The sequence below is a fragment of the Castor canadensis genome, chromosome 4, assembly GCF_047511655.1.
Source record: "Castor canadensis chromosome 4, mCasCan1.hap1v2, whole genome shotgun sequence".
In the NCBI taxonomy this organism is placed as follows: domain Eukaryota; kingdom Metazoa; phylum Chordata; class Mammalia; order Rodentia; family Castoridae; genus Castor; species Castor canadensis.
This window is the reverse complement of record NC_133389.1, coordinates 116,476,888-116,501,028: the sequence shown is the minus strand read 5'-3', so window position 1 is coordinate 116,501,028 and position 24,141 is coordinate 116,476,888. Positions and strand designations below refer to the sequence as shown.

Sequence of the window (24,141 nt, the reverse complement as noted above, 5' to 3'; positions counted from 1 at the left end):
TGCAGGTTTAATGTATAGAATGGCAAAGCCTTTCAACCTGAATGCTACAGGACTTTTTTTTTCACTTAAGCACCTGTACTCTCCTTCAGAAATTATGATTCTATAGGAATGCCATCTCCTTTCTCTGACTGTGGGATTTTGTGTTTTAATAAACTTTCCTAATGGGCTACCTGGCATTTCTGTAGATTACTAACAGTGCTGTAAATCCACACTAGAACTGAGGTTGGGAGATATCCTGCATCTCAAATGAGGGCTTTCCTCAAAAGTTACCAGGTGCTTCCCATCAGCTTGCAATTTATCTAGTCTTGAGTTTCAAAGTGGACAAATTAAAGGCAAGAGTTTTAAATTTCTTTTCTCTTTTTATTCTTTAATATAAGCCTTTTTTTAAAAAACTTAACATCTTGTGAGGAAATCTTTATCTTAATAATGGCCATGGGGACTAGAAAGGTTTTATTTTGCTGTTTTTTCTTCTTGGGTACCTTTCCCCACTCCTCCCTTTTTATTAAACCACCCTGCTTCCCTTTCTTTCACTTATTTTACTTAAGAAATATTTACCACACTCCTGTCCTGTGCCAGGCATCTGTTTCAGTGCTGTGCATACAGTGGGAAACACAACAGAGAAGGCTTCAGTACCCCTTCCCTGTGGTGTCAGGCACAGGGCAGTCACCTTCCACCTGCACTCCCAGCAAGTGCTGTGAAAGAGAAGTAAAGAGTATTAAGTCAGGTGAGAGGCTGAGGACATGCAAAGTATAGTAAACTGGACAGGAATCCGAGGACCCCATTCAGTTCACAGGGGGCTTCTAGTTCATAGGACCCTTATGATATGTAGAGCTCTCACGTGCCTTTGGTGTGGGTTAGACTACACATTCTGGCTGTTCCAGAACAGCAGCAGAGGGTTATATATACGTAAACAGAGTGCTGTGCTCCAAGTGTTGCTTTAGACTCTGCTGGTGATAAATGCTATGGATCATTCCAAGTATCTCTTCATTACTTGATCTTAAGAACCAAGACTCAGTGATGAAAATAACTTGTAAAGCCTGGAGAAGTTAGCCCAGGCTGGCCTCAAACTCATGATCCTCCTGCCTCTGCCTCCTGAGTGCTGGGATTATAGACATGTAGCACCATACCCAGTTGTTGGAGGTTTTACTTTTTTGTTTGTTGTTTGTTTGTTTTTTACACCTAATTTAGACTCTCAAGGAGTTTTTTTATTGACGTTTTTGCTGCAAAGTTTAATATAGAAGGAGTTTTCCTACATAGGCATTCTTGGAATTAACTATCATAATAAAAATAAAAGGAAACAAATAGTTTCTAATATGCATTTTCACAATTTTGTGTGCATTTTCTTGTTGTTGATAATGTATAATCTGTACTTTGAATTCCAATATTTTGGGTTAATATTTCAAATTGTTTCCAGAGTAACATTGAAAGAAACTCACTACTGCATTCATTCTGTAAATATTATTTTTTATTCACGTAAAGAAAAATGTGACAAACCACTTGTAATTTTTAATTAAGAAATCTCTAATTATTATTGCTGAGCCAGTTTACATATTTTCCAATATATAGTAGTCTGTGCATCCACACACTGTTACATTTTTGCAGCTGTAATGTAAAGATTCTTCACGTTGCCTTTTTAGTATCTTTTACTCCTTAACACGCCTAGACACTTCTATTAGTAGTAGTGGCTCGACCTGAACCCAATTTCAATCACATCTCCCCTTCTCCTGACAGTTCTGCAGGGTGCTTTTGTCCTGTCTGCACACTGGAGACTGATATTTTTTCCTCTTTTTCACTCCATATCCACAATCAACTGATTCCCATAAAGAAGGTAGTTAGTAGTTAAAATATACCGAAAGAATTTTTTAAAAAAATTATTCTCTTCCAAATTAAGACAATAATTTGTTAACAACATTTGAACATTTCCCAGACTATAAGTGGGTTTTTAATGATGGAGATATTAATTCTGCTTTTCAAAGCCACTGGTCATTTTATAACAAAAAAAATTACAGAACTTTGGTGTTTCTTTAGACCACACTTCCTTGAAAAAATATCAGAAGAACATAAAACCCATGTTTGTTTTCTTCTGTTAAAAATAGTTTAAGTATAGCAAATAAAAAATTCTATGGATTGCTTTAATTCTGTAAAATTACAGAAGAATTGATGTGCAGTCATTTTTATTGATTTTCTATTACTGCTTTGTCAAAACAGAAGTTATTTTACATGCACCTTTTTGTTATACTATTTTAAAAGTTAATACTAAAAATAGAATAATAAGTAAATATTATCAGTGAATACTAAACATGGATAAAGTGAATGAGGCTTAAAACTAAGTGAAATTTATTGTATTTGGAATAAACTTACTTTTATGCAGAATTGAACAGAAAAATCCCAGAAACTTCTTTCATCATTCTATGTGAGAACTCAGTGTTGTGAATCTAGGAGTGCAAATACCTCAGGTTGGCCAGCAGAGGGCGCTTTTACACTTATAAAGAGTGGAATGTGTCTGTTCCGCTGTGGAAGATTCCAGTGTAACTGCAGAGCACGCCATGTGTGAATACATAGTGCGCATGACTGTGAGTGCTTGTGTATATTTTGATTTATATATTCGTTCACGTGAAGATTTTAAAATTCCACCCCAGCTAATGAGCTTACCAACCTGCTTGTTTTCAGACTTTAATACCTTCTTTTTCATATTCGCCCATATGTTCAACTCCTTAGGTTTATCCGGTGACATTATGCTTTGGAATACATTGTGGATATATTTTGCATAGATCATGTTCTGTAGGAGGGGTTTAAAAATTGACCTTTATAAAACAGCCTCCTTCTCCCTGGCCCAATCTGTTACAGCACTTTTTTGTTATTGTTGTTTTGTTTTGCCTTTTTATAGATCAAAGTCCAATCTTAGATTTGGCCTATACTAATTTCTGTAGAAGTGCCACAGAATTTATCCTGGCACTTAAGGACCAAAACAATGTTCTATATCACTAACCTGTAGAAATCTAGCGATTTTTAGGTTCTCTAGAAATAAATAGCATAACATTTGAGACCTAAGTGGAAAAGATAATTGCTATAGTACTATACAATAATATATTGTTTCAGGATACTCCTTACTGTTTCAGGAATGGCTAGAATCAAGATAGCTTTACTTTAGTTCTATGTTTTCTAAATTGAGTTATTAATTATTGAGAACTAATAGCACTCGAGGCAATTCAAAGGTAAAGAGTAATTTGAATTGAAAGAGAGACAGAGAGAGATGTTGGTATTGGTGCTTGTTAAAGGATTTTATAGATTCATATTTTATTGGAAATCTACTGTGATCTACCTGGGTCAGTTATACGACTCACAATTGCATAAAAGCTCTAAAAGGGTGACCATTCATACTCAGGGATTAAGGATATAGATATTTTATCAGAGAGTAAGTTCCCTAGTGTATAGTTAATACAGGATGGATTTATTTTCATGACATCCATCTATGGCTAGAAACTTAAAGTTTATTTTTTAATGGAGTTTTAACAAAAGTGATTATTTTAATTTAAATTTGATTATTAGATCTTACCTTCTCTACTCTGGGATGTAAATGAGGATTAGAAACCAGAGTATCAGGAAGAGAGAAGTGATTTGGTGAGATCATACTGAGTTTTTGTATTCATCCTCAAAAATTCTCTAATTTAGGTCAGGAAAATAAGTTACATGCCCCAAAGAGAAACAATAACCAGCTCATAGGAGAGAGGTGAAAGATGTACATTAAAAGGACAGTAGGGAGAGAGAAGATTTGTGAGAGAAGAAAGACTAATCCAGGAAAGTTTACAGAGGAAGTATATGGGACATCTTGCCTGAGTTTTGAAGGTCCTATGCTGGGTTGGTGAACCGAGGTAGAAGGCAACATATCAGGCTGCTTGAATATCATGAGCAAACATGGAGGTTTAACAAAAGCCCAAAAAGCATTGAAGAGAATGGTTTGGTGAAAGCGGAGCACTAGTGGAAGAGGGTGGCAGGAGATAAAACCTCTAAGATCAAAGAGAGTTAATGGGTCCCTGTAACTCTGATTTTTACAGTTGCTTTCCCTAAGGCAAAAAAATAATTATAAAATATGGGCACAATGCACGTGCATCATTTCAGATGATAACTGTAGGAAAATTCTTAATTAGAAGAAGGTACCTAGTGGCAACACCATACATATACTGGCATCATTCTGATACCTAGAAATTGGCCAAAGTGAGAATATTTAGGCCATGGAAGTTGGCAAAGGTGTTGCAATCATGGCTTGTGTCTCCTGTGAAGAGCGTTTCCTGGGCCCCTTTATACACATGTCCCTAACACTTTCCTCACGTCTGCCTGAATTTGCCTAACTACGCTAGCCTTTCTAGAAGAGTGCCTACAAGTTAAAGAGGTTTCTAATTCACCTTCTTCTACTTTGCCATCCCCAAATCTTGTTAGTGTGAAGCTGTACTTCCCATGTAGTCATCTGGATCATCAGTCATGACTGACAATATTTTAGGACTTTCTGGCAGTGAATGAATGGGTCATTCTGGTGGGCCAGGTTTTCCTCACAACTCTACCTTTTAATAACTGTCTTTTTGCATTCAGATCCAAGTGCAAAGGCCAACAGGCATAGCTGATATAATTTAAGCCAACATCGTTACACGCAATTCAAATTTAATTCTGGTCGAATCATTTCAGCAGTAACAATTCTATAAAGAGGAGCAGAGGAGCGCTACAGATAGCCATGTGCGCCTGTGGCTCTAAGAGAGATTTTTCTCTTTGGGGAACTCATTTCCTAGAAGCTTGGATCCAGGAGAGAATATGCAAGGTGGGTGGAGGTGGCTTCTCTCCATTCTGCAAGAACACATGTTCCCTGGCACGGAGAGCAAAATATGACAGACCAAAATGTGAGCGAGCGTGTGTGCAGATCCATATACATAGAGCTGAAAATAAAAGTGATCTATTTCCTCTGTAAAAGATTAAGTTATTTCAAAAGAAAGGGAAATAGGTATTATTAGTAATATGAAAGTAATCACATTGAAAGAGCCCCTGGAATCTTTGTGTGTGTGCCCATATGTGGTATGTGTGTTTCAAGCTTTCAGGGCAGCCTTTAGCAAGGGTATTAAAAAGGACTGTGAAAGTGGAGGGAAGCTAGTTGTGATACTCGAGTATCTCATGAGGTCAGAACTGGAATAAACACAACATTACCACGAAAAGTAAAATTAGACATCTTGAAGACCTTGTAAGCACCATCTCTCAGGAGAACAGAGCAGTTGGTGTTCTTGTTTCTCAATGTACACAGACTCTTTGCTCTTGCATTGTTTCCTGCTGAAATGCAAATCCACTTTTCAGGAAAGAAAACCTATGACAGACTGAGGCAAGGGACGAGAGAGGGTAGAGTCTAAAGAATAGGAAAGGTATCTAGGCTTAAAATAGTAAGGACACTGCCTGGAAAGAACAGAAGTAAGAGCCAAGTTGTATTTTACCTAATGAAGCTTAGCTCTTTGAATAAAAACGGTGTTTTTCTACTACTTGCTATAATAGCATTTTCCAGCAGAGGGCAGACTTTACATTAAAATAGATCTAAAAAGGCCTTCGAGAGGTGTTTTTTTTTCTTTTGAATTTTTTTCACTTCAATATTTATAGTTTCCAAATGAATTAAAAATATTTAAAGTATTTAAGATCTGGGGTATGTTAAATATGAAATTTCTTAGGTTCCAGTTAATTTTTTTTGCTGTATTAGCAAAATATTTAAGATGTGTTTCCAAAAATGACACAACTTTTTTCTGTAACTTATGAACTGGTCGGTCTTAGACATTTACTGTCATTATGAACATGTTTTTTGTTTTGTTTTGTTTTGGTTACAAAAATTATTACAGATAATCCTGTCTCTGAATTGAATGATTATAAGTTTCTTTCTTTCCAGTAGAATTTGATATTATTAACTACTTTAACAGAAATTACCACCATTTTGTAATTTGTTTCATACTCGCTTTGATAATTTCCCTAGAGGAAATGATACCTACATAAAAGTTAATTGAGCTTATTACACAATGTAACTCCAGTATTCTATATACCTTTAAGCAGCAACTTCACAAGAACTTAAGGTTTATTTTTCTCCAAGATTCTTTTCCTTAATTCAACAGAATCATTCTTACCATAAATTTTTTTAAAAAGTAGGAACTACTGCCTAATTTTTGAAGCAAGGTTAGGTCACTTGCTATCAGAGTGCAGATCTGGAGACCAAGCCATAGGACTCTAAAGCACACACTCTTTCTGTGGCAACAGACTGCTTTCCATTGGCCCTATTTTATATGATCTAGTTTAAAGTTATATTTGTTACAACCTAAGTCCAGATTGACATACCTTGAAAAGTACAGAGAACAAAAGAAGATAATCCTTAATAAATTAGGTGTAGGAATTTTTGGTACATACTCAATAGGTTGGTTTATTTTGGGCAACACATAAGCAGTTTTTTGATCTTGCTTTTTTTAGGGGGATGGTGTCTGTGTGATGGGTGTAGGACTTTTTTTTAAGTGAGTAAATCAGGAAAACCTCTGGGGAAGACATTTTTAATGTTATGGAAGATATAATGTATCCTTTTATTATTAAACTTATTTCCTTTAGTACTTCTATTTCTAAGAAAGAAAAAAAACAAAATGCAAAAGAATTTGCTGCCTAGGAAACTAAATTATTTTTGTGTGGAGAAGCTGGAGATTTATATACTCTTAAATAACAAAGAAATAGGGCACTATGTATTCACTTTCACTTTATAATAATCTCCAGCAGAATTATTGCAATTAATTTTGTGCAACAAGGACAGAATTGTCCTATTTTAATTTGTGTGCAAAATGAGTGTGGAAGCTTAAATATGAAGTGAATCAGAAATGTTAGGAAAGTACAATCATCTCTCCAACTTTTTTTCTTGGAAAGATAAGCTCTGTTTTAATTTTGGTGGAAAACTTGACTTTACTATGAAAATGTCTGTTGCTGTTTTTATAAGCAATTTTTATTTCATTTAACACTATGGACACAGGATTATTTACTTGTTTACAGAGCTTCACGCAAAACATTTGCCGTGCTTGATGTGGTATTGAAAGCACGGGAACACTGGCGTTGGAGCCATAAAACGAGGCTCTGCTTTATAGCTGTGTGATGTGGATAAATCGTTTAACCTCTCTGAGTTTGGTTGTTCACCCATAAACCCAGGCTGATAACAGAGTTCCATCACAAAGGATGTTGAGAGGTTAAGATACAACTTATATTATGTCTAAGAAAGCTCTGAGCCTAGTGTCTGCCTCACACATTGCAGACTTCATTGTAACATCCAAATAATCCAGATAATGCACATAAGTAATAATACCCAATTTTTGGTAGCAACTTCATTAGCAATGAATTTTTTATAAACACTGCGTAAAGTCCCACAAAATTTATCGCACAAAACATGAGGAAATCTGGACTTTACAAATACAAAGGGTAGGTTTAAGGTTACAGTTTAACTTCTAGTGATCAGAAAATGAAGGGAAATCAAAGAGAATTTCCATTTCTGTTATACTTACTGGAATATTTAATAGTAGTAATGTCAGAGTTTTACATTATATTTATTAGTATTTTCCAGTAATTTGGATACTCTTTCCAGTTCTTAAATCTGCATTTAAAATGACAAATGAAAAACATGTCAAAATTTACTCTTTGCCTTAAAAATCTCGGTCTGTATTTCTAGATCTAGATTATCTTTGCAATGACATTTTCCCCATCTCATTTTACACCTTGCCTTTTCCTTACAAATCATATTCTCTTTTCATCAGTACATCTGCCCAAAACACTCTTCGACTTGACAGTTCTATCCCACACTCGCCTCTGAGCTTCTAACAAGACATACCTCTGGGATTTGCAAAGTGCCATATTTAAAATCTCTCAGTGAGATATACAGGTTTTCCCTTGTGATCATCAGGGATTCCTCAAATCTGAGTTTTAGAGCTAATCTACAACAACTGATAAGCACAGCATTTTCACATTAGTATATTTATGTTGTGCTAATATACTTAAACAGTATGTATGTCCATTGAGAATTTTTCTACAACTTTCTTATCAGTATTTTCCTAAATTCAAGAAAGATGTCTTTCATATTTAATTAACATTGCCTGAAATCGTGTTATTTCTCTCAAGCTAAATGGACTTAATCAAGTTGGAGAGGAGATGTTTCGATGTAACAAGCACATACTCAATGGAGCAACAGGGTGCAATATGAAGGAAGAAATTACTGATTACCCCTGACAACATAGATGAATCTCACATGTCTTGTGCTGAGTTACAGTAGCCAGACATAAAGGTTACATATTGCACGAATTCGTTTATAGGGCATTCTGGAACAAATAAAAATATAGGAACAGAAGCCAGATGAGTGGTTTCCAGGTGATAGTAGGGAGAATTAAGGATAAAGGGCTTTAGGGACTTGGAGGATGACAGGAACATTTAAATTGTAATAGTGGTTATAGAACTGTATGCAATTATCAAACTCTTGAAGCCATACACCTAAGAAGAGTGACTTTTTACATTGTAGAAGTTCCACCTCATCTGACTTGAAACAATTAACTGGTTAAAAAAATAGCAATACATGTAGCTTTGAGTTTTGTATCATCTCTTTCTACAGAAGTTTTATTGATAACATACTATATGTCCATTTTTTATTCATTTCTATTTCCAGCTCTAAATATATGACACTTAAGAGTAGTTTTTACATAGCTGAAGGCTACCTTAATATATTTATTACCACACTGGAAACCTTTAGGATGAATGATAATTACCTAACATGTATAAATATTATGAAATATGATTAATTATAGGAATATTAGAAGTGGAATGCCTGCCCTAGTAATATAACAACTACTTGATTTTTATTTCATTTTCTAATTACTAGCAATTAAGCAACTGAGCCAAGAACTTGCTGTACCTCATATTACTTAATTACTTAATGGTTACCAAACCCTATGAGGTAAGTGTATTAGAGTCACTTTCAATAACAGAAACATAGGATTTGAGCAAATTTCATAAGTCTGATGACCAGTTTAATGGTACTTCTGATGTATGAGGATGAGATTGAATACATCTTTGGAAATAAATGGCACGGAAGAAACTCTTTCCTGAGACAAAGGTTTTCAAAAAACAATTGTTGCTGACTCCTGAAAACGGAAAATCAGGGTTAAGCTAAGGGTATGCACTTGCTGTTCACACTAACTATTGAAGGAGGCTTAGTTTAATTATAGAAAAGAAAAACATCTCCAACCTCACATAAGCTTCTACTAAATCATGATGCCAGGCTTTAGTGGAATCCTATTTGAGAAAATTCTTTTTGAGCTTTTAAATTTATGCTTATCACTGAAATGTTTCCATAACTGACCAGTAGATACATGGACATTATTAACTGTTATACCTTATTAGTTCCCTACCATTTTATATGAAAATAACTCAATGGTTTCTGTAATAATTTTTCTTTAAAAGCCATTATCAGACTTGGATATTTTTTGGAGGGGGGCAGAATTTATATGTAGAGGGATAACAACAATCATAAATTCTTAGAAATTTGCATTTGTTCTCACGTTGAATGTGTAGTGCTTTCAGTAGGTAATATATATTTGACTCACTACCCAGCAGCTGCACATCCACAGTGGAATTTTTTTAGTGTAGCCTGCCAGAAACTCTTACCTTTTATTCATCTTTGTCTGAGTGTGCCTCCCCCACTTGCATTGAACTGTATGTACTGTGTGCTGTAGAGGTGTGCAGTTAAAACACGTTTATTCTCAGAAATATTTTTAAAATATTTTAAAATGTTTTCCTTTGCAGAATCAGACACAAGTTTGGCAGAAGGAAGTGTCAGCTGCTTAGATGAAAGTCTTGGACATAACAGCAACATGGGCAGTGATTCAGGCACCATGGGAAGTGATTCAGGTACTGCCTAACTGTTGTGTAAACCTTAAAAAGTGTGAAATAAGACGCCATATAGTGGAATGCATGGGGGCTGTTCGTACCCTCCCTAATGTACTTATGCAATTAAAGCAATTCTTTTCTGCAGTGAGTTGTTCTGGAACCTTGCCATTTACTTTCTCTAAAAGTACAACTCACAAAAGTCTTAGAACCAAACCTTAACTTTGATCTAGTACATATCTTTTTGGTCTGTATAGGCTACATTTCAAAGGATCATGTCATCTATTTTGTTTATGAAATCTGTTTCAATTCATTTGGGCTGCATGAAATTCTCTATGTAATTTGGTATGTTTATCTATTCTAAAATGCAATTTTTATTAAAATACATTTAAATAAAAATTAATTTTATCAATAAAAAGAATGTGACTCCAGATAACAAACAGAATACCTACAAAAATAACAAATTAAAAATTATACATACAAATGAAAGAGTTCCAATTCATACACATAGCAGTAGATCTTACAAGTCACTAACTTTTCTTCATATTGATAGCATATCCCAGCAGTAATAAATGAGCGTGTGGTTCCCAATACCCTGCACCTTCATCAATACTTCCTATATATCCTCACATGTCATCTTAATAGATTCAAAATATTTCCTTCTATTCTTTGACTGCATATTCCATGATTACTACTGAGCTAGACTGCTGACATCTTCAAGTATGGGTGATGGATTATTACACACCTTTCTACATTTGTCAACATATTTGATTAATTAATAGTTCAAATGCTTTGAAATGTGGCCAGCTAAGAGACCATAGAAACTGGCAAATTAAAAAAAATTATTTTATACTTCATTTGTGATTTTTTCCACTTCTAAAATATTATATAATTAATATTATCTTGCATTGTGAGAACTATAGAAATCTAGATCTACAATAGGTCTAAAAGAGAAAAATAGTTTATAGAAACTATAAACTAAAAGCTTACTAAGTTGAATTGTATCACTGCTTCTCTTTGATCACATTCCTGCATCACTTACAACAAGCTCATTTGAGGAAATCCAGTTCACAAATGTCAGTCATAACTCTAACTCTAATATAAAAGGGTTAATTCATTATCTTATCAACATAGTTAGTGTTTATCAAGTTCTTGCCATCAGCTTCTTTCTGTGAATTGTATTTTTCTGTCCTCATCATAAAATTGTTAAATTTAATAATTAACATTTCTATTACATGCTATTGATGCTAGAACTCAAAATACACTTTAGCTAATAGTTAACATCTAAATGGATGATTTTAAACCTCTGAACCTCATCCGATTCTTATTTGTCTAAGTAAGGGCTTTTCAATGATATTTATTCATTTGATAAATATCTAAAACATATCCTCTATTTGCAGGGCATTTTGCCTATTTAGAGCTGTTAGCAAATGTATTTGCTGAGTTTTAGTCTTCAATGTGGCATGAAAGACATGATAAATCTGAACGCAAACCACTTTTGAAAAGTAAATGCATTTTCAAAGGCAAATACATTTTTAAAAACACATTTTCAAGGGACACCCTTGAAGTTCGAGGTGGTTCATTCTTTAGAGCAAAGAATTACTTTGAATAGTGGGCACTAAAATTTTGAAATGGTAAAAATTATGAAATTCCTTACCTTTAGGTGAATGTGAAAGCTAAAATAGAAAGCATTTCAATGAAAGGTCTTGGTAAATTGGTGAAGTGATAAACACATATTGGGTCACTGAAATACTGAAAAGTATTGTGGGGAATTGTAATTATATTTTAAGCTTTGAGGTTGACGTCAAAAAGCACCTTATTCTACATGTCCTTAATCCTCCTTCAAAGGTCTTAGCATGGTCCCCAGGATCATGAGTGTGAACCAATACAATCCTATTATGTTCTTTGTGGAAATATTAGACCACAGCAAAATATAATTACTGGTACTTTGATAGCTTAAATATTCTAATTACATTAGGAAATTTTTCCCATTTCCCCTCTTTAGAGAGATGTACTGTTTCTCAAAAAAAGTGGCAATATTTTTTGTAGATACACATTGGCCTAATATGTAGAAAATGTTTCATTACTATTTCGAGGTAATGCCTATTAATATTTGTCCAACTGGAATGGCATATTTTTCTGTGGTTTCATACTATAGGTAAAAGAATACTTTGTCGATTTCAAACACATGCAGTGACAGACCTTTTCTCTCCAAGAATAACTCAGCTGTCAAAATCAATGTGAGAATGAAATTTGCCACATGGTGTAGTTCCAATAGAATATTATTATTTAAACCCCAGTTGAATTTATTTTTTGACCATTTATAATGGTATAATTTTAAGGTCTGCAATCATTTTTTGTTTTATAGTGAGGGCACAATGTAATTCAAAGCCTGTGCGTATTTAAATACTCTTCTCTCTATTGCGTTTAATTGATTATGCTTTTCAGAGGGAGCCAAAAATAAACAAACAACAACAACCCAAACATTTCTTTTATCAAGGAAATTGGCTTCTGGCTCTTTGATTCCTGCCCAGTTTTCTCCTTCTGGTGACAGAAAAGAGAAAACTCTTTTTTTTTTTTTTTTTTTATTGCTTATGTGGATAAATTCTTCCCTCTCTATGTCAGAGGATGTGATAAGGCAAGAGGCAGGCAGAATATTTAGCACTCACCCAGCTCTTTTTCTTTGAATGCTGTTCTCACATTGAATTCAACTCTAACTCTTTCTGTATCCACTCTGCTTTCTGCTTTACACTTGGGGCTGCCCATCAGATCTCTGGTCTTGACTCAAAATTATAGATTATTCAGGTATCTATTTATCTAGCCACATATATACATATATATACACATATGTACATACATGTCCATATGTATGTATATATTTGATACTACTGGGATTTGAACTCAGGGCCTAGCGCTTGCTAAGTAGATGCTTTACTACACGACCCATACCCCTAGCCCTTTTTTGCTTTAATAGTTTTTCAGATAGGGTCTCATGTTTTCTCCCTCCCTGGGTCAGCCTCAGATTACAATCCTCCAACCTAGGTCTCCACCTGGTTAAGATAACAGGCACATACCACTATGCCTGTTTTGTTAGTTGAAATGAGATCTTGCTAATTTTTTGCCTATACTTGCCTCAACCTCTATCCTTCCAATCTTTACCTCCTGAGTAGCTGGAATTATAGACATGATCCATCATGCCTGGCCTAACCTGATATCTTAAGTGGCAACAATATTGTTCCCTAGACTGAAGTCCTTTGTGGCAGTGATGGCAAATAATAGGCACCCAGGAAATATTTACTGCAGGTGGATTAGTTAAGTAGCAGTAAAACTTCAAGATTTTGCTTCAGGAGATAAAATTTTGAAAACAACAGTCCTTTTAGCATTCTAAATCTCCTTAAATTTATTAGTAAAATGAATATCTAGTGTTCATAAGTGACACTGATATTTTACTTATTTAATGGGATTTTAGGTTCATGGAAAAGATACTTAGAAAATTGCTATATTTTCTCCTTTAAATTTTTGTTGCCCAAGGATACAGTAATAAGATGGACAAGGAGGGAAATGATTTTACAAAATACATACAACTATTATAACGAAGCCACTATTTTATTATTTTTAAAATCTATGCCAAAATGCACCTGGAGTGACATTCAACAAAAAAGAATTTTGTTATATCTCTTAACAAACATTCTAGATCAATTAGCAATTTCAAAAATATTCTGGTTCTTTTGGGAAAAGTTACATGGTAAATCCTTTAATAGAGGTGAAATGTTAGGATTTTTATTACATATAAAAGCCACCTAGAGAAATAATGTTCTCAAATCTGAACCTTACATAAATATAGTAAGAGATGAATTATTATAAATATTGAAGAGTTCAAAACAGGCATAGAAAGAAACCTTGTAACTGTGTATTTTAAATGCTGATGATCTTAAATAAAAATCATATTGAGTGAATCAGCAGATGACGCAGTGATAGCTTAAATGTACCTCGTCCACATCTGTCTTCACTCATCCATACGGAGGCAAATTTCCTGCCATGTCAGTGGATAGTTCTTACTAAGTGACATTTGGTGTGAATTTTTCTACCTGCCCAGATAGTACTATCACAACAAGCTAAATCCTACTTAAATAGATCAGCTCGTTGCTACAATGGAGCCATCAGCAAGTTTTTAGATGCTAATGGGATTACGTTACTTTAGTTTTATTGCAGCCACTGATAAAAGTGTTTCATGTGTGATGAAACACTGGTAAGTACTGTCATTTCAGTTTTTCCTTGTGATTACATAAAGCATAAGGTGAACTTTTAAACTGGTATATTTATTTTACTACATTCCACATGGTAAGCTATATAGTTTTAGATATTTTCTCCTTGACTAAACAGATAAATATGGTCACTTCAAAATAAAAAATATCTAAAACAAGATATGTTATAATAATCTTATTCTAACACTTGTAAAATTAATGACTGTTAATATCTACTTCATCAGTATTTTTAATTTTCAAAATTCTATGTTAATTGGAATTATCTATAATATATTGTGCTTTATGTTTTAGGAAAAGAATGAATATATGAAGTAATAAACATCACAATTCAAAACTAAATGGCAAAAATCAGTCACAGTTTAGTTTTACCCTACATAATTATGTTGACCTTCCAATGAAAGCCTACCAATTAAAGATTAGTGTGGGAAGAGTTTCTTTTATCACCCAAGTATTGCTTCTATACAGTCTAATTGCCTCAAATGGGAAATAGGACTTCACACACATGCACACACACACACTCACACCCTCCATATCCAGATTCTACATTTACAGATTTGACCAAAAGCAGAGCAAAAATATATTTCGTAGAAAATCTCTTTGTTGAACATGTACAGCCTTTTCCTTGTCATTATTTCCTAAATACAAAATAGCAATTATTTACATAACATTTACATTTTATTAGTTATCATGAATAATCTAGAAGTGATTTAAAGCATACAGGGAGGTATGCATGAGATATGTACAAATACTACTCCAATGTATACAAGGGACTTGAGCACCCAGAGATGTCTTGTGTATATATATGCTTTGCAGCATTTAGTTGTCAGAAACAATTTAGACAAATGAAGAAAAGAGGTTTCGGCTGCTGTACCTTCCTTGTAATAAAAATTAAGAGAACCCAGAATAGGAGACCTAATGAATCTTACTTTCCTAGTTCTTGTTGATTCGTAGGAGGAAGGACTAACAGCCACAAGTAGGTATGATGGTGAAATAGACATGGGAAGTCTGATCAGCATTAACAACCTTAACTGCCAAGTCTATACCACAGCCCTTTCTGAAAATTCCCCATGGCTTTGAAAATACTCTTCCATGTTGGCCCTTCTCCAGGCACCCATGCTGTCACTTCACTCCCTCTGGGTCCCCATTCCTAGGCCATTTCTATGACATATAGCCTGTGTCATAGCCTGCAAATGTAGACAGAGAACTGACATTCATTATACAGAAAATAGAAAATGGATTGGTTTGAACCAAAAGAAAGGAAAAGAAAGTCAAATCACAAGAGGCCTATATTCAGTTTCAGGCTTCCTCGTCTTGTTATTTTATTGCCTCTTCTCTACTGTTTCTTCTTTGGAACTGCCTGCAGATGAAGAGAAGATGGCAGAAAGAGTATCCCCTGAGCCAGAGTTGCAGCTCCGGCCTTACCAAATGGAAGTGGCCCAGCCAGCCTTGGAAGGGAAGAATATCATCATCTGCCTTCCCACAGGGAGTGGGAAGACCAGAGTGGCTGTTTACATTACCAAGGCACACTTGGACAGGAAGAGACAAGCATCTAAGCCCGGGAAAGTTATAGTCCTGGTCAATAAGGTATTCCACCAACACAAAGTAGAACATAATTTGATTGTTTTCATTTTAGGTAATAATATTTGTAGCACAAATCGCATAGGTCTAGTTAAATTAGATGCATGGGTAAAATGAGATATTTATTTTACTTTTAATATAACTAAATGATTCACTATAAAATGGAATTTTTCCATAATACAAGAACATTAAATCAAATAGCTATAATTTATGTATACAGATTATGTTTACAAAATACCATCTTCTAGAGTCTCTTTAACCACTGACAGGTCATTGAAGATAGCAAGTCCTTTTTATCCAGAATGTTCTTTGAAGACAAAGAGAAAATTAAGTGATTATTTACCTATTTAACAATGTTCAGAGATTATATATAATATATGTAAATATTTGCTAAGTTATATTAACTATGACTGAAGTTCTTCTTTGATAACTCATATCTTGAGGTATCTGAAGGACTTCTTCATAAGCAGACATGCATTTCCTTCACTGAAAACCAGAATCTAGTTATTTGAGCTTTATTCAGACAAAAGAGAATTTATTATAAATATTTAGATTGGAAATACTAATTTTTTTCATTCTACAGATAAAATTGAGTATACTTTTCATGATCTTTTTTTCTATTCTCATATATTCCTTTATAGAAAATACATAAATAGATTATAAAACCGCCTGTATTTTTGAGATTTTTGATTATGCCAAAACTTTCAGTTGAAACCTGAAAACTAAAAGAATATACTTAAAAACTAAAGAATGTACTTAGAACCCATGATTTGTGTGATTTCCATCATGTAGTCCAAAATGCACTTTGTATGTGTTTGCTAAGTCTAAAGATTCGCCTTTTCCCATTATACCCACTGTTAGACACTTGTTTGTTGTAGTTTTGTTTTTGCTGGTAATGGTGATATATTAGAATTTATTTGCTGATAACCTTTTATAAAGTCCCTTTATAAATAGGATATTACCTTTCAATCTAACATACGTTTAAATTCAATTTCTCCTTACTAGTAGTTTGACTTCGGACAAATTAGTAACTAAGTTTAGTTGCCTCATCCTTAAAATCAACAAAGTAGTTACAATACCCTGAAGTTAGATGTGTATAAAGTGTATGTAAGAGTCTAATAGATAGTAGCGCTCTCATTTTTCCTTCTCACTGTATCAGTAATTAAATCAAATATTTTAACTACAGAACAGAATTGTGAGTGTTAGATCCATAGGAAAGAACAAAGTTAACTGGATTCAAAGGCACCTAAACTGCTGTTTTTGGTACCATTTGACCATTCTCCCTTTTTCTCAAACTCAGCCTTATCATTTATCCTCCCAAGGGCTCTCTTTCCTTGCCTATCATTTCTTTTTTAGTTTCACCAGCCCCCCAAACCATGGAGCTTCAAAACTTATTTTTTCATTCATCTCCTTCCTTTATTTACCTTGTGTCATCACAAGGTCATAGACAATTAGAGTTAGAAGGAGGCCTTTGAGATCCAGCTTTCTTCCTTTACAAGGTGCTTCCTTTCTGCTGGGAAAGTTCTAATATTAAAAGATTTCCAAGGGAGCCCCAACCATTGTTTGAACAACTGCCATTGTTAGAGCCATGAATGTATTCATCCAAATTTGTTTCTCTGGAATCCACACTCACTGGTTAGAGTTCTTTCCTCTGCCATTATGCAGAGAGTAAATCTTAATCCACCATCTTATGCATTCTATGTTATTTTCTTCTGTACCCTTGCATAAATGTCTTCGGTTCATTTCATTACTGCTCATATAACATGGTTTCCAGATCCTTCATCATTCTGAGTTCTCACACCCTTCCTGAAATTTACCTAAGACTCTCTTAAAATACTGTCCAGAGTTGGACAAAATGCTACAGATATAGTCCTACAAATGCAGTGTGTAAGAGAGATGAGGTGTCCACACTCAGCTCAGGATTGTATTTACTTTGACATCACAGACTCACCTTCATTTGAAAATCTGTTAAACTAGAGCTTTCTTAACTTGTTTTTGTGCTACTAATTTTTAAGCCTAAGTGTAAATATGTTTAGCTCTTCATATCTTTCAGATCTCATTTTTAATGCATCTAATGTGCCTTTCTTTCTATAAGATTTCCTTCCCTCAATGCTTTATTCTAGTTAGAAATCTTTCTTCCTGTCAGATCTAAGTGATTTTTACATATGCACATTTATAGCCATGTTGAAATGTTAATGTATCCCCATCATTCATATTCACTTCATTGTTGCATGAACATTTGAGGACATAACTCTAATCCCTGATCTGCTTCCTTATTGCTTTTCTCCTTAGAATTACTAGAAATCTTTCTACCAGTTCTTCCATCTATGTCACAATTGTTGACTATCCAATTTATCTGAATTTTAAAATAACTTCAGCTTTAATTATATTTGATTTAATGAGAAAGTCTTCATCCCAGAAAGTCAATATAGCAAGGTATTATAACCTTTGATCTACAAAAGAGAAATCCTGTTCTATAACACCATTTATTTTCATCTCCCTTTCTCCATCCTTTCCAAAGTTATAGCCTTCAAATGCAGGGAGAAATGAAAACACCACCTGTGCTCCCAGACTTTCCATTTCCTATCTAGGCCTTCCACACCATGAGAAATAAGTCCCAGGTTCCTTCAGATGCTATAAAGCAGCCCCATCTGATTCAGCAGAAGTGGGTAGCAGTTGGGTTTGATTAATCTTGGCAGACACTCTGTCACATCTCAGGAAAAGACTCCAAGAGGACCACACACCTCCCAATTAGCCATGTCAGACTTGCATCTGGCTTTTTCTGTGTCCTTCAGTAGGAAGTCAATGCTAACCAAAGTGGGTATCAGAATTACCCAACCCCTGCAATCTCCTGTGATACTTTTTCTTTTTCTTCTGTAGATCAAAGGATGCTCCTGCTTTGGAATGTTTTGGCTCACCTGATATGGGGAGAACCTCTTGTTGTTATGTCACTCCATGGTACAGAAATTCTCAATTATGGCATTTTAGCATGAGTGCATTAAAAAACAAATCAAATGCATGTCTACTGTCAAGGAATCTATACTGTAGAAAGGATATAAGGGTACATATTAATAATATCTACTCTATGACAATATATGAAGAGCATATCTACTCGATGAAGTAACCATTATCCAATTTTTTCCCATCAGAAAACTGAGGTTCTAAGACTTTAATTGGCCTACTGAGTCAATAAGTAGTATAAATGAGACTTGAACTCTGATCATCTAAGTCAACTGGTCTCTTTTCATTGATCTTCTATTGCTAGAATGAAAAGGCAAGTGATATATCAGGGAAGTTTTCTGCCTACTGGCAATAGGTCAGCTTCTCCCTTTTTTAATTTTCATAATCCTGTGATAGATTAATATCATTTTCATCTTCTTAATGAGCAAATGAAGATGATTGAGATGACTCAGACCTTGTTATGATCATACACAAGTATCAGGAAAAGTACCACTGAAAAGTACCAGTGGCTCTTTTCAGGGTTTTCTTCCTTGTGAATAATGCTGTCTCTTGGCACTAAATATATTACTTATTCTCTTCCTCAGAATCTTTCTTTCTGACTTCCTTCTTGGATTATTTCCTCTGTCTTGCAAAATGGAAAAGATACTCCCAGAAAAATAACTTAGCAATGGTTATATGAGAGAGAGAGAGACTCATCTCTGTAGTATACAAATCTTAAAGCTTTAAATATCACATGGGAGCTTCATTAAATTGAGGAGTCAAGGCTCTATCCTGAGGGCTGGTCCCTACATTTAGTAGTTTATTGAATGGGATTCAGGAGTCAGCATTAAAATTACCAATCTTTTAAGTGATTTTGTGGCAGGTAAACCAGACTTTTCTTTGAATAAAACACCGAATCACTTTCTGTCATTAACCCTTCCACCCTGTAGCAATGGTATTTCAGTCACCAACCTTGATTATTGATCTTAAGTTCACTTTGCTTCCTTGGAATTGATGGATTCCTTTTTAATCTATTCCCTCCCTGCCTCCCCAGACATCCATTCTTAGAAGCCTCCATCACTTCTACTGAATAATAATGCACAGCAGTGTTCTTCCTATGTTGCCATTCTCAGCTATGCATCTCTTACTTAACACAAAAGTAGAGTTCACTTCAAGTAAAAGAATGAATAATAGATACTCTGTGTACTAGTGGCAAGGTGATTACTAATTACATTATCAGATAATTACATTATGAGAACTAGAATGCATTTGTTGAGTCTTGCCCTTGACATTCTTCATGCAGACTCTCTATTTGCCATACTTATAATCCCCTGGGATATAAATCCTCCTAGGACTAGACCCTGAAGAACATCTAGACTCATCTCTCCCTCAGTTCAGGAGATATTCTGAGCTGGTAATATTAGCAATACAGAGTCTGTTGAAAAGTATAAAAAATTTCCATTTCTTTTGCGAAGTCTATTTGTTGTTTTATTCTTACTCAACCATCAAAGCTATTCCATGCTTTTCCAGTAGTTCACTCCCTCACTTCACATCCATCCTAGTGAATGCCTTCACTCTTCATTCTTCCTTTCCTGCTCTTTCTAATCCTTCACTTAGGAATGTTGCCTCTGGCCTGATCCCAAAACAAACAACAGGAACAAATTACCTCTACAGTCTCATAAAGATTCTTTGAACTTTAGAATAAATTTAAAATATTCTGCTTGGTGTTCTCAGCTAGCGAACAAATTAAAAATATGTTCTCTATATCAAACCTTACTTTCTACTCACCTCTTCCTTAATCCATGGCTTATTAGATTCAAATTCCCTCTACACCCTTCCAGTGAGGGGTCAGTTATTTCTTCCTTTTTGTTGGCACTCTGTATTTCTCTTGAAGAATTATTATATTGTCTTATGATAAATTGGTTTTTGTTGCTTAGTTTCCATATATGTGTTCATTTAGATTCAGTTGTTCTGTTATCAAGCATACCTTAAATGCCTTTGTGTTCTAGAAACATTGTCTACATCTAAGAAGCATGCAGTAAATATTTATTTGCAGATGAATAAAAGGAATAATGGATTAGTTATTATGCCTATTTAACTGATATTGTAAACACTTCTCTTTATATATCACACATATTAGGCCTTTAATTAATACTCCTTTTTCTTTGACTTTTTTTCTCTTTCTTTTTGAATCTTTTCATTTTCTAAAGGTAATGTTAGTTGAACAGCTTTTCCACAATGAGTTCAAACCATTTTTGAAGAGATGGTATAGCATTATGAGATTAAGTGGTGATACTCAACTAAAAATATCATTTCCAGAAGTTGTCAAAACTTATGATGTTATTATCAGTACAGCTCAAATCCTTGAAAACTCCCTCTTAAATCTGGAAAATGGAGATGATGCTGGAGTCCAATTGTCAGGTTGGTTGAAGTATTTATTTGTAGAAAAAAGGAATTAAGTAATAATATTAATGATAGTAACCGAGGTGGCATTTGTTAAATAATTTTAAAGTGATGATAAAAAGGTAACTTTGGTTTAGATTATCTTTCATTTTTTTAAGTTTTCATTAAAACCCTCTGCCTTCTGGGAAAAACAAATATAAAGATAAAATTTTAACTATGTCACTTTATTGTACATAAAATACCATTGCAACATAAGTGCTCACTGGATTCTGTATGTTTTATCTGCTAGTTGATCTTATCAGAACTTCCTTTGTCTCCATGGAGTAAAAATATAATCTTTTCTGTTTTATGCAGAATGGATTGTAAAGGTAGGAGAAAGGCAGGGGAAGAGTAAAAGTAATTGTAATAATTAAATACAATTTTAAAAGAAGATAAAACTCTCCCTCTTTAAATAGTGCGGTGACAGTTGATGTAATAAAAACAAAATTTATCGACCTAAAATTATATATTTTATTAAATAGAAAATGTGTAGTCTTGAGAGGTTGCCCAAGCAGGTTGTGAATTTTATTCTATAATGCTTTTTAGCCCTATGAACTTTCTGAATCTTATGTATGAAACAGAGATAAGGAGAGTTTCATGATTAGTACATGTGAACTTTGGTATGTGCAGGTGCCTTGTTACCAAGCTGAATAAGGCCTGTGCCAGTATGATGCCCTCAAAAAGACATCCCCCTGTCAGCTCAGTCCAGTAGCTTCAAGGTACTTCTCTTATTGTAGCTTGTTGGTATGGGAAAACAAACCATTTGATTTTTGTTTTAAGACTTTTCCCTCATTATCATTGATGAATGTCATCACACCAACAAAGAAGCTGTCTATAACAACATCATGAGGCGTTATTTGAATCAGAAGTTGAAAAACAATAGGCTCAAGAAAGAAAATAAACAACTGACCACCCTGCCACAAATACTAGGACTAACAGCTTCACCTGGAGTTGGAGAAGCAAAAAACCAAGTGCAAGCTGAAAAACACATTTTAAAAGTAAGACCTGAATTTAATATATAACGAAAAGAAAACTAAAACAAATGACTTCTTGGGTTTTTGAAGTAAGGATGAAAATTCAAATACCATGATCACCAGTTAAATGAAATCTGTTTCCTTTAACTATAATAAATATACTGTCACCTACAAGACAGTGATATGTCTTAATAAATACCTATGACACTGAACACCACCATAGGAATTATGGAAAGTGGATAAAATAATGGGAAATTGAGACAAATAGAAAGCTTTATTTTCAACTCTTTTGCTTCTGCGGTTAAACTTCACAATCTACTTGATATAGATGCTTAAACTATGAACATTTCTAGTTTACACTCATGATAGCATCTCACTCTATGCATTTCAAAATTTATTTTTTGTGTCTATTCTGTTATATATAATTCTAAGAATCTGGGTTATTCAAATAGGAAATAGAGATATGAAGATCTTTCATTAAAGATAAACTTGTTAACTGTCCCAAATAGTAATACCAATAAAGCACTTCTATCTCAAGTGTTAAATGAACCAGTACCCCAAGCAATTGCATTTGAATTTTAAATCCTTACTATAAATTGAATTCAGGAAAAGAATCACAGGAAGGACAACATTCAGAGGCATAATTATTGGCTCCAAAATATAATTTATTACTGTATCCCAGTAAGGGCTAACTGCTATTTATAATCCAAGTACAAGGGTTAAAGTTGCATCTTATTTTGCCTTGCCTTTTTATGTGTAGAAGAGGCTGTGAATATGATCTGTGAACATCAAGATGACTTTTATATCTCTGTAATATGAGAATCCCATAGCCATTCTCTGAAAGCTGCTATACTCTTTCTATGCCCAGTATTCTAGTAGCAAAATGGAATATAAGGGATGAAAAGAAACATACTGTTTTCCTAGATTATCCATCAACTTGATTTAGAAGTTCCTTTTTACTATATCAGGACAAATATCATGGACATTAGCTAATCAGATCCACAGTAAAACAATACTAAAGTGTTATATTTAGCAAGTGGTGCTACATATTACCTGCATGAAATTTTATGCTATAAATTATGTACTACAAATTTCTTATACAAAAATATACTAAATTGATTATAAGGGAACAGTAATTATTTGATTGTTAAAAATATCTCTTTTCCAGATATGTGCCAATCTTGATGCATTTACCATTAAAACTGTGAAAGAGAATTTTGATCAACTCAAAGAACAAATAAAGGAGCCATGCAAGAAGTTTGAAATTGCAGATGACACCAGAAAAGTATGTGCTTAACATTTTATATCTATTTGATTGGCCACTGTGTTTGGTCTGTGACCAAACTCCACTTTTTCTTTCTTTTTTTTTTTTTTTCTCTTTTTACAGTGCTAGGACTAAACCCAGGGCCCTGCTGATGCTAGGCAAACTCTCTACTGCTGAACTACATCCTCACTCCACAAATTATTTTATTTAACTCTGAAAAAGAACACTATCTATTCAAACTGCACTAGCAAATTTGAGTATATTTTATTCACTGGCACTTTTTGTGATTTATTCAGTTTTACTTGATAAGCTTTGTGCATGCTTCCACACATAATTATCTAGAAACATTTCTCAGGATTTTACAAATTGCCTCCTTTTACATTATTGAACTTTTTGATGTACTTTACATTGAAGTATAACACACAGAGAAAAGTCTAATTTCATAAGTGCACTGATTGTTGGATTTTTATAAAGTGAGCACCCCTATGCAAGCAAAATTCAGATCAAAAGACAATACACTGTCTGTCAGCTCTCCAAACCCCCTCATTCCCTCTTCCAGTCACCAGCTCCCAAGGAGAACTATCACCCTGATTTTTAAAACCCAAAGATGAGTTCTGGCTGATTTTGAACTTTATACACTTGAGTCATAAAGCATGCATTCTTTTATTCTTTTGTATGTTTATTTTTTCAAACTACCACAACTTTTTATTTTGGAAGAAATAATCCTGAAATTAGTTCTTCAAAGAGGAATGTTTCTAAAACTAGATTGTAG

The 24,141-nt window shown here is 34.1% G+C and overlaps 1 protein-coding gene across 1 annotated transcript in view; it reads left to right on the top strand.

Moving 5' to 3' along the window:
- The window catches only part of Ifih1 (interferon induced with helicase C domain 1), a 60,111-nt gene that overhangs the window by 24,328 nt on the left and 11,642 nt on the right, over positions 1-24,141 (top strand). The window contains exons 4-8 of the mRNA XM_074070961.1: positions 9,826-9,930; positions 15,535-15,755; positions 20,900-21,110; positions 21,912-22,129; positions 23,274-23,390. Of these exons, the coding sequence (XP_073927062.1) occupies positions 9,826-9,930; positions 15,535-15,755; positions 20,900-21,110; positions 21,912-22,129; positions 23,274-23,390 (872 nt within the window). The remainder of the gene's footprint in view (positions 1-9,825; positions 9,931-15,534; positions 15,756-20,899; positions 21,111-21,911; positions 22,130-23,273; positions 23,391-24,141) is intronic.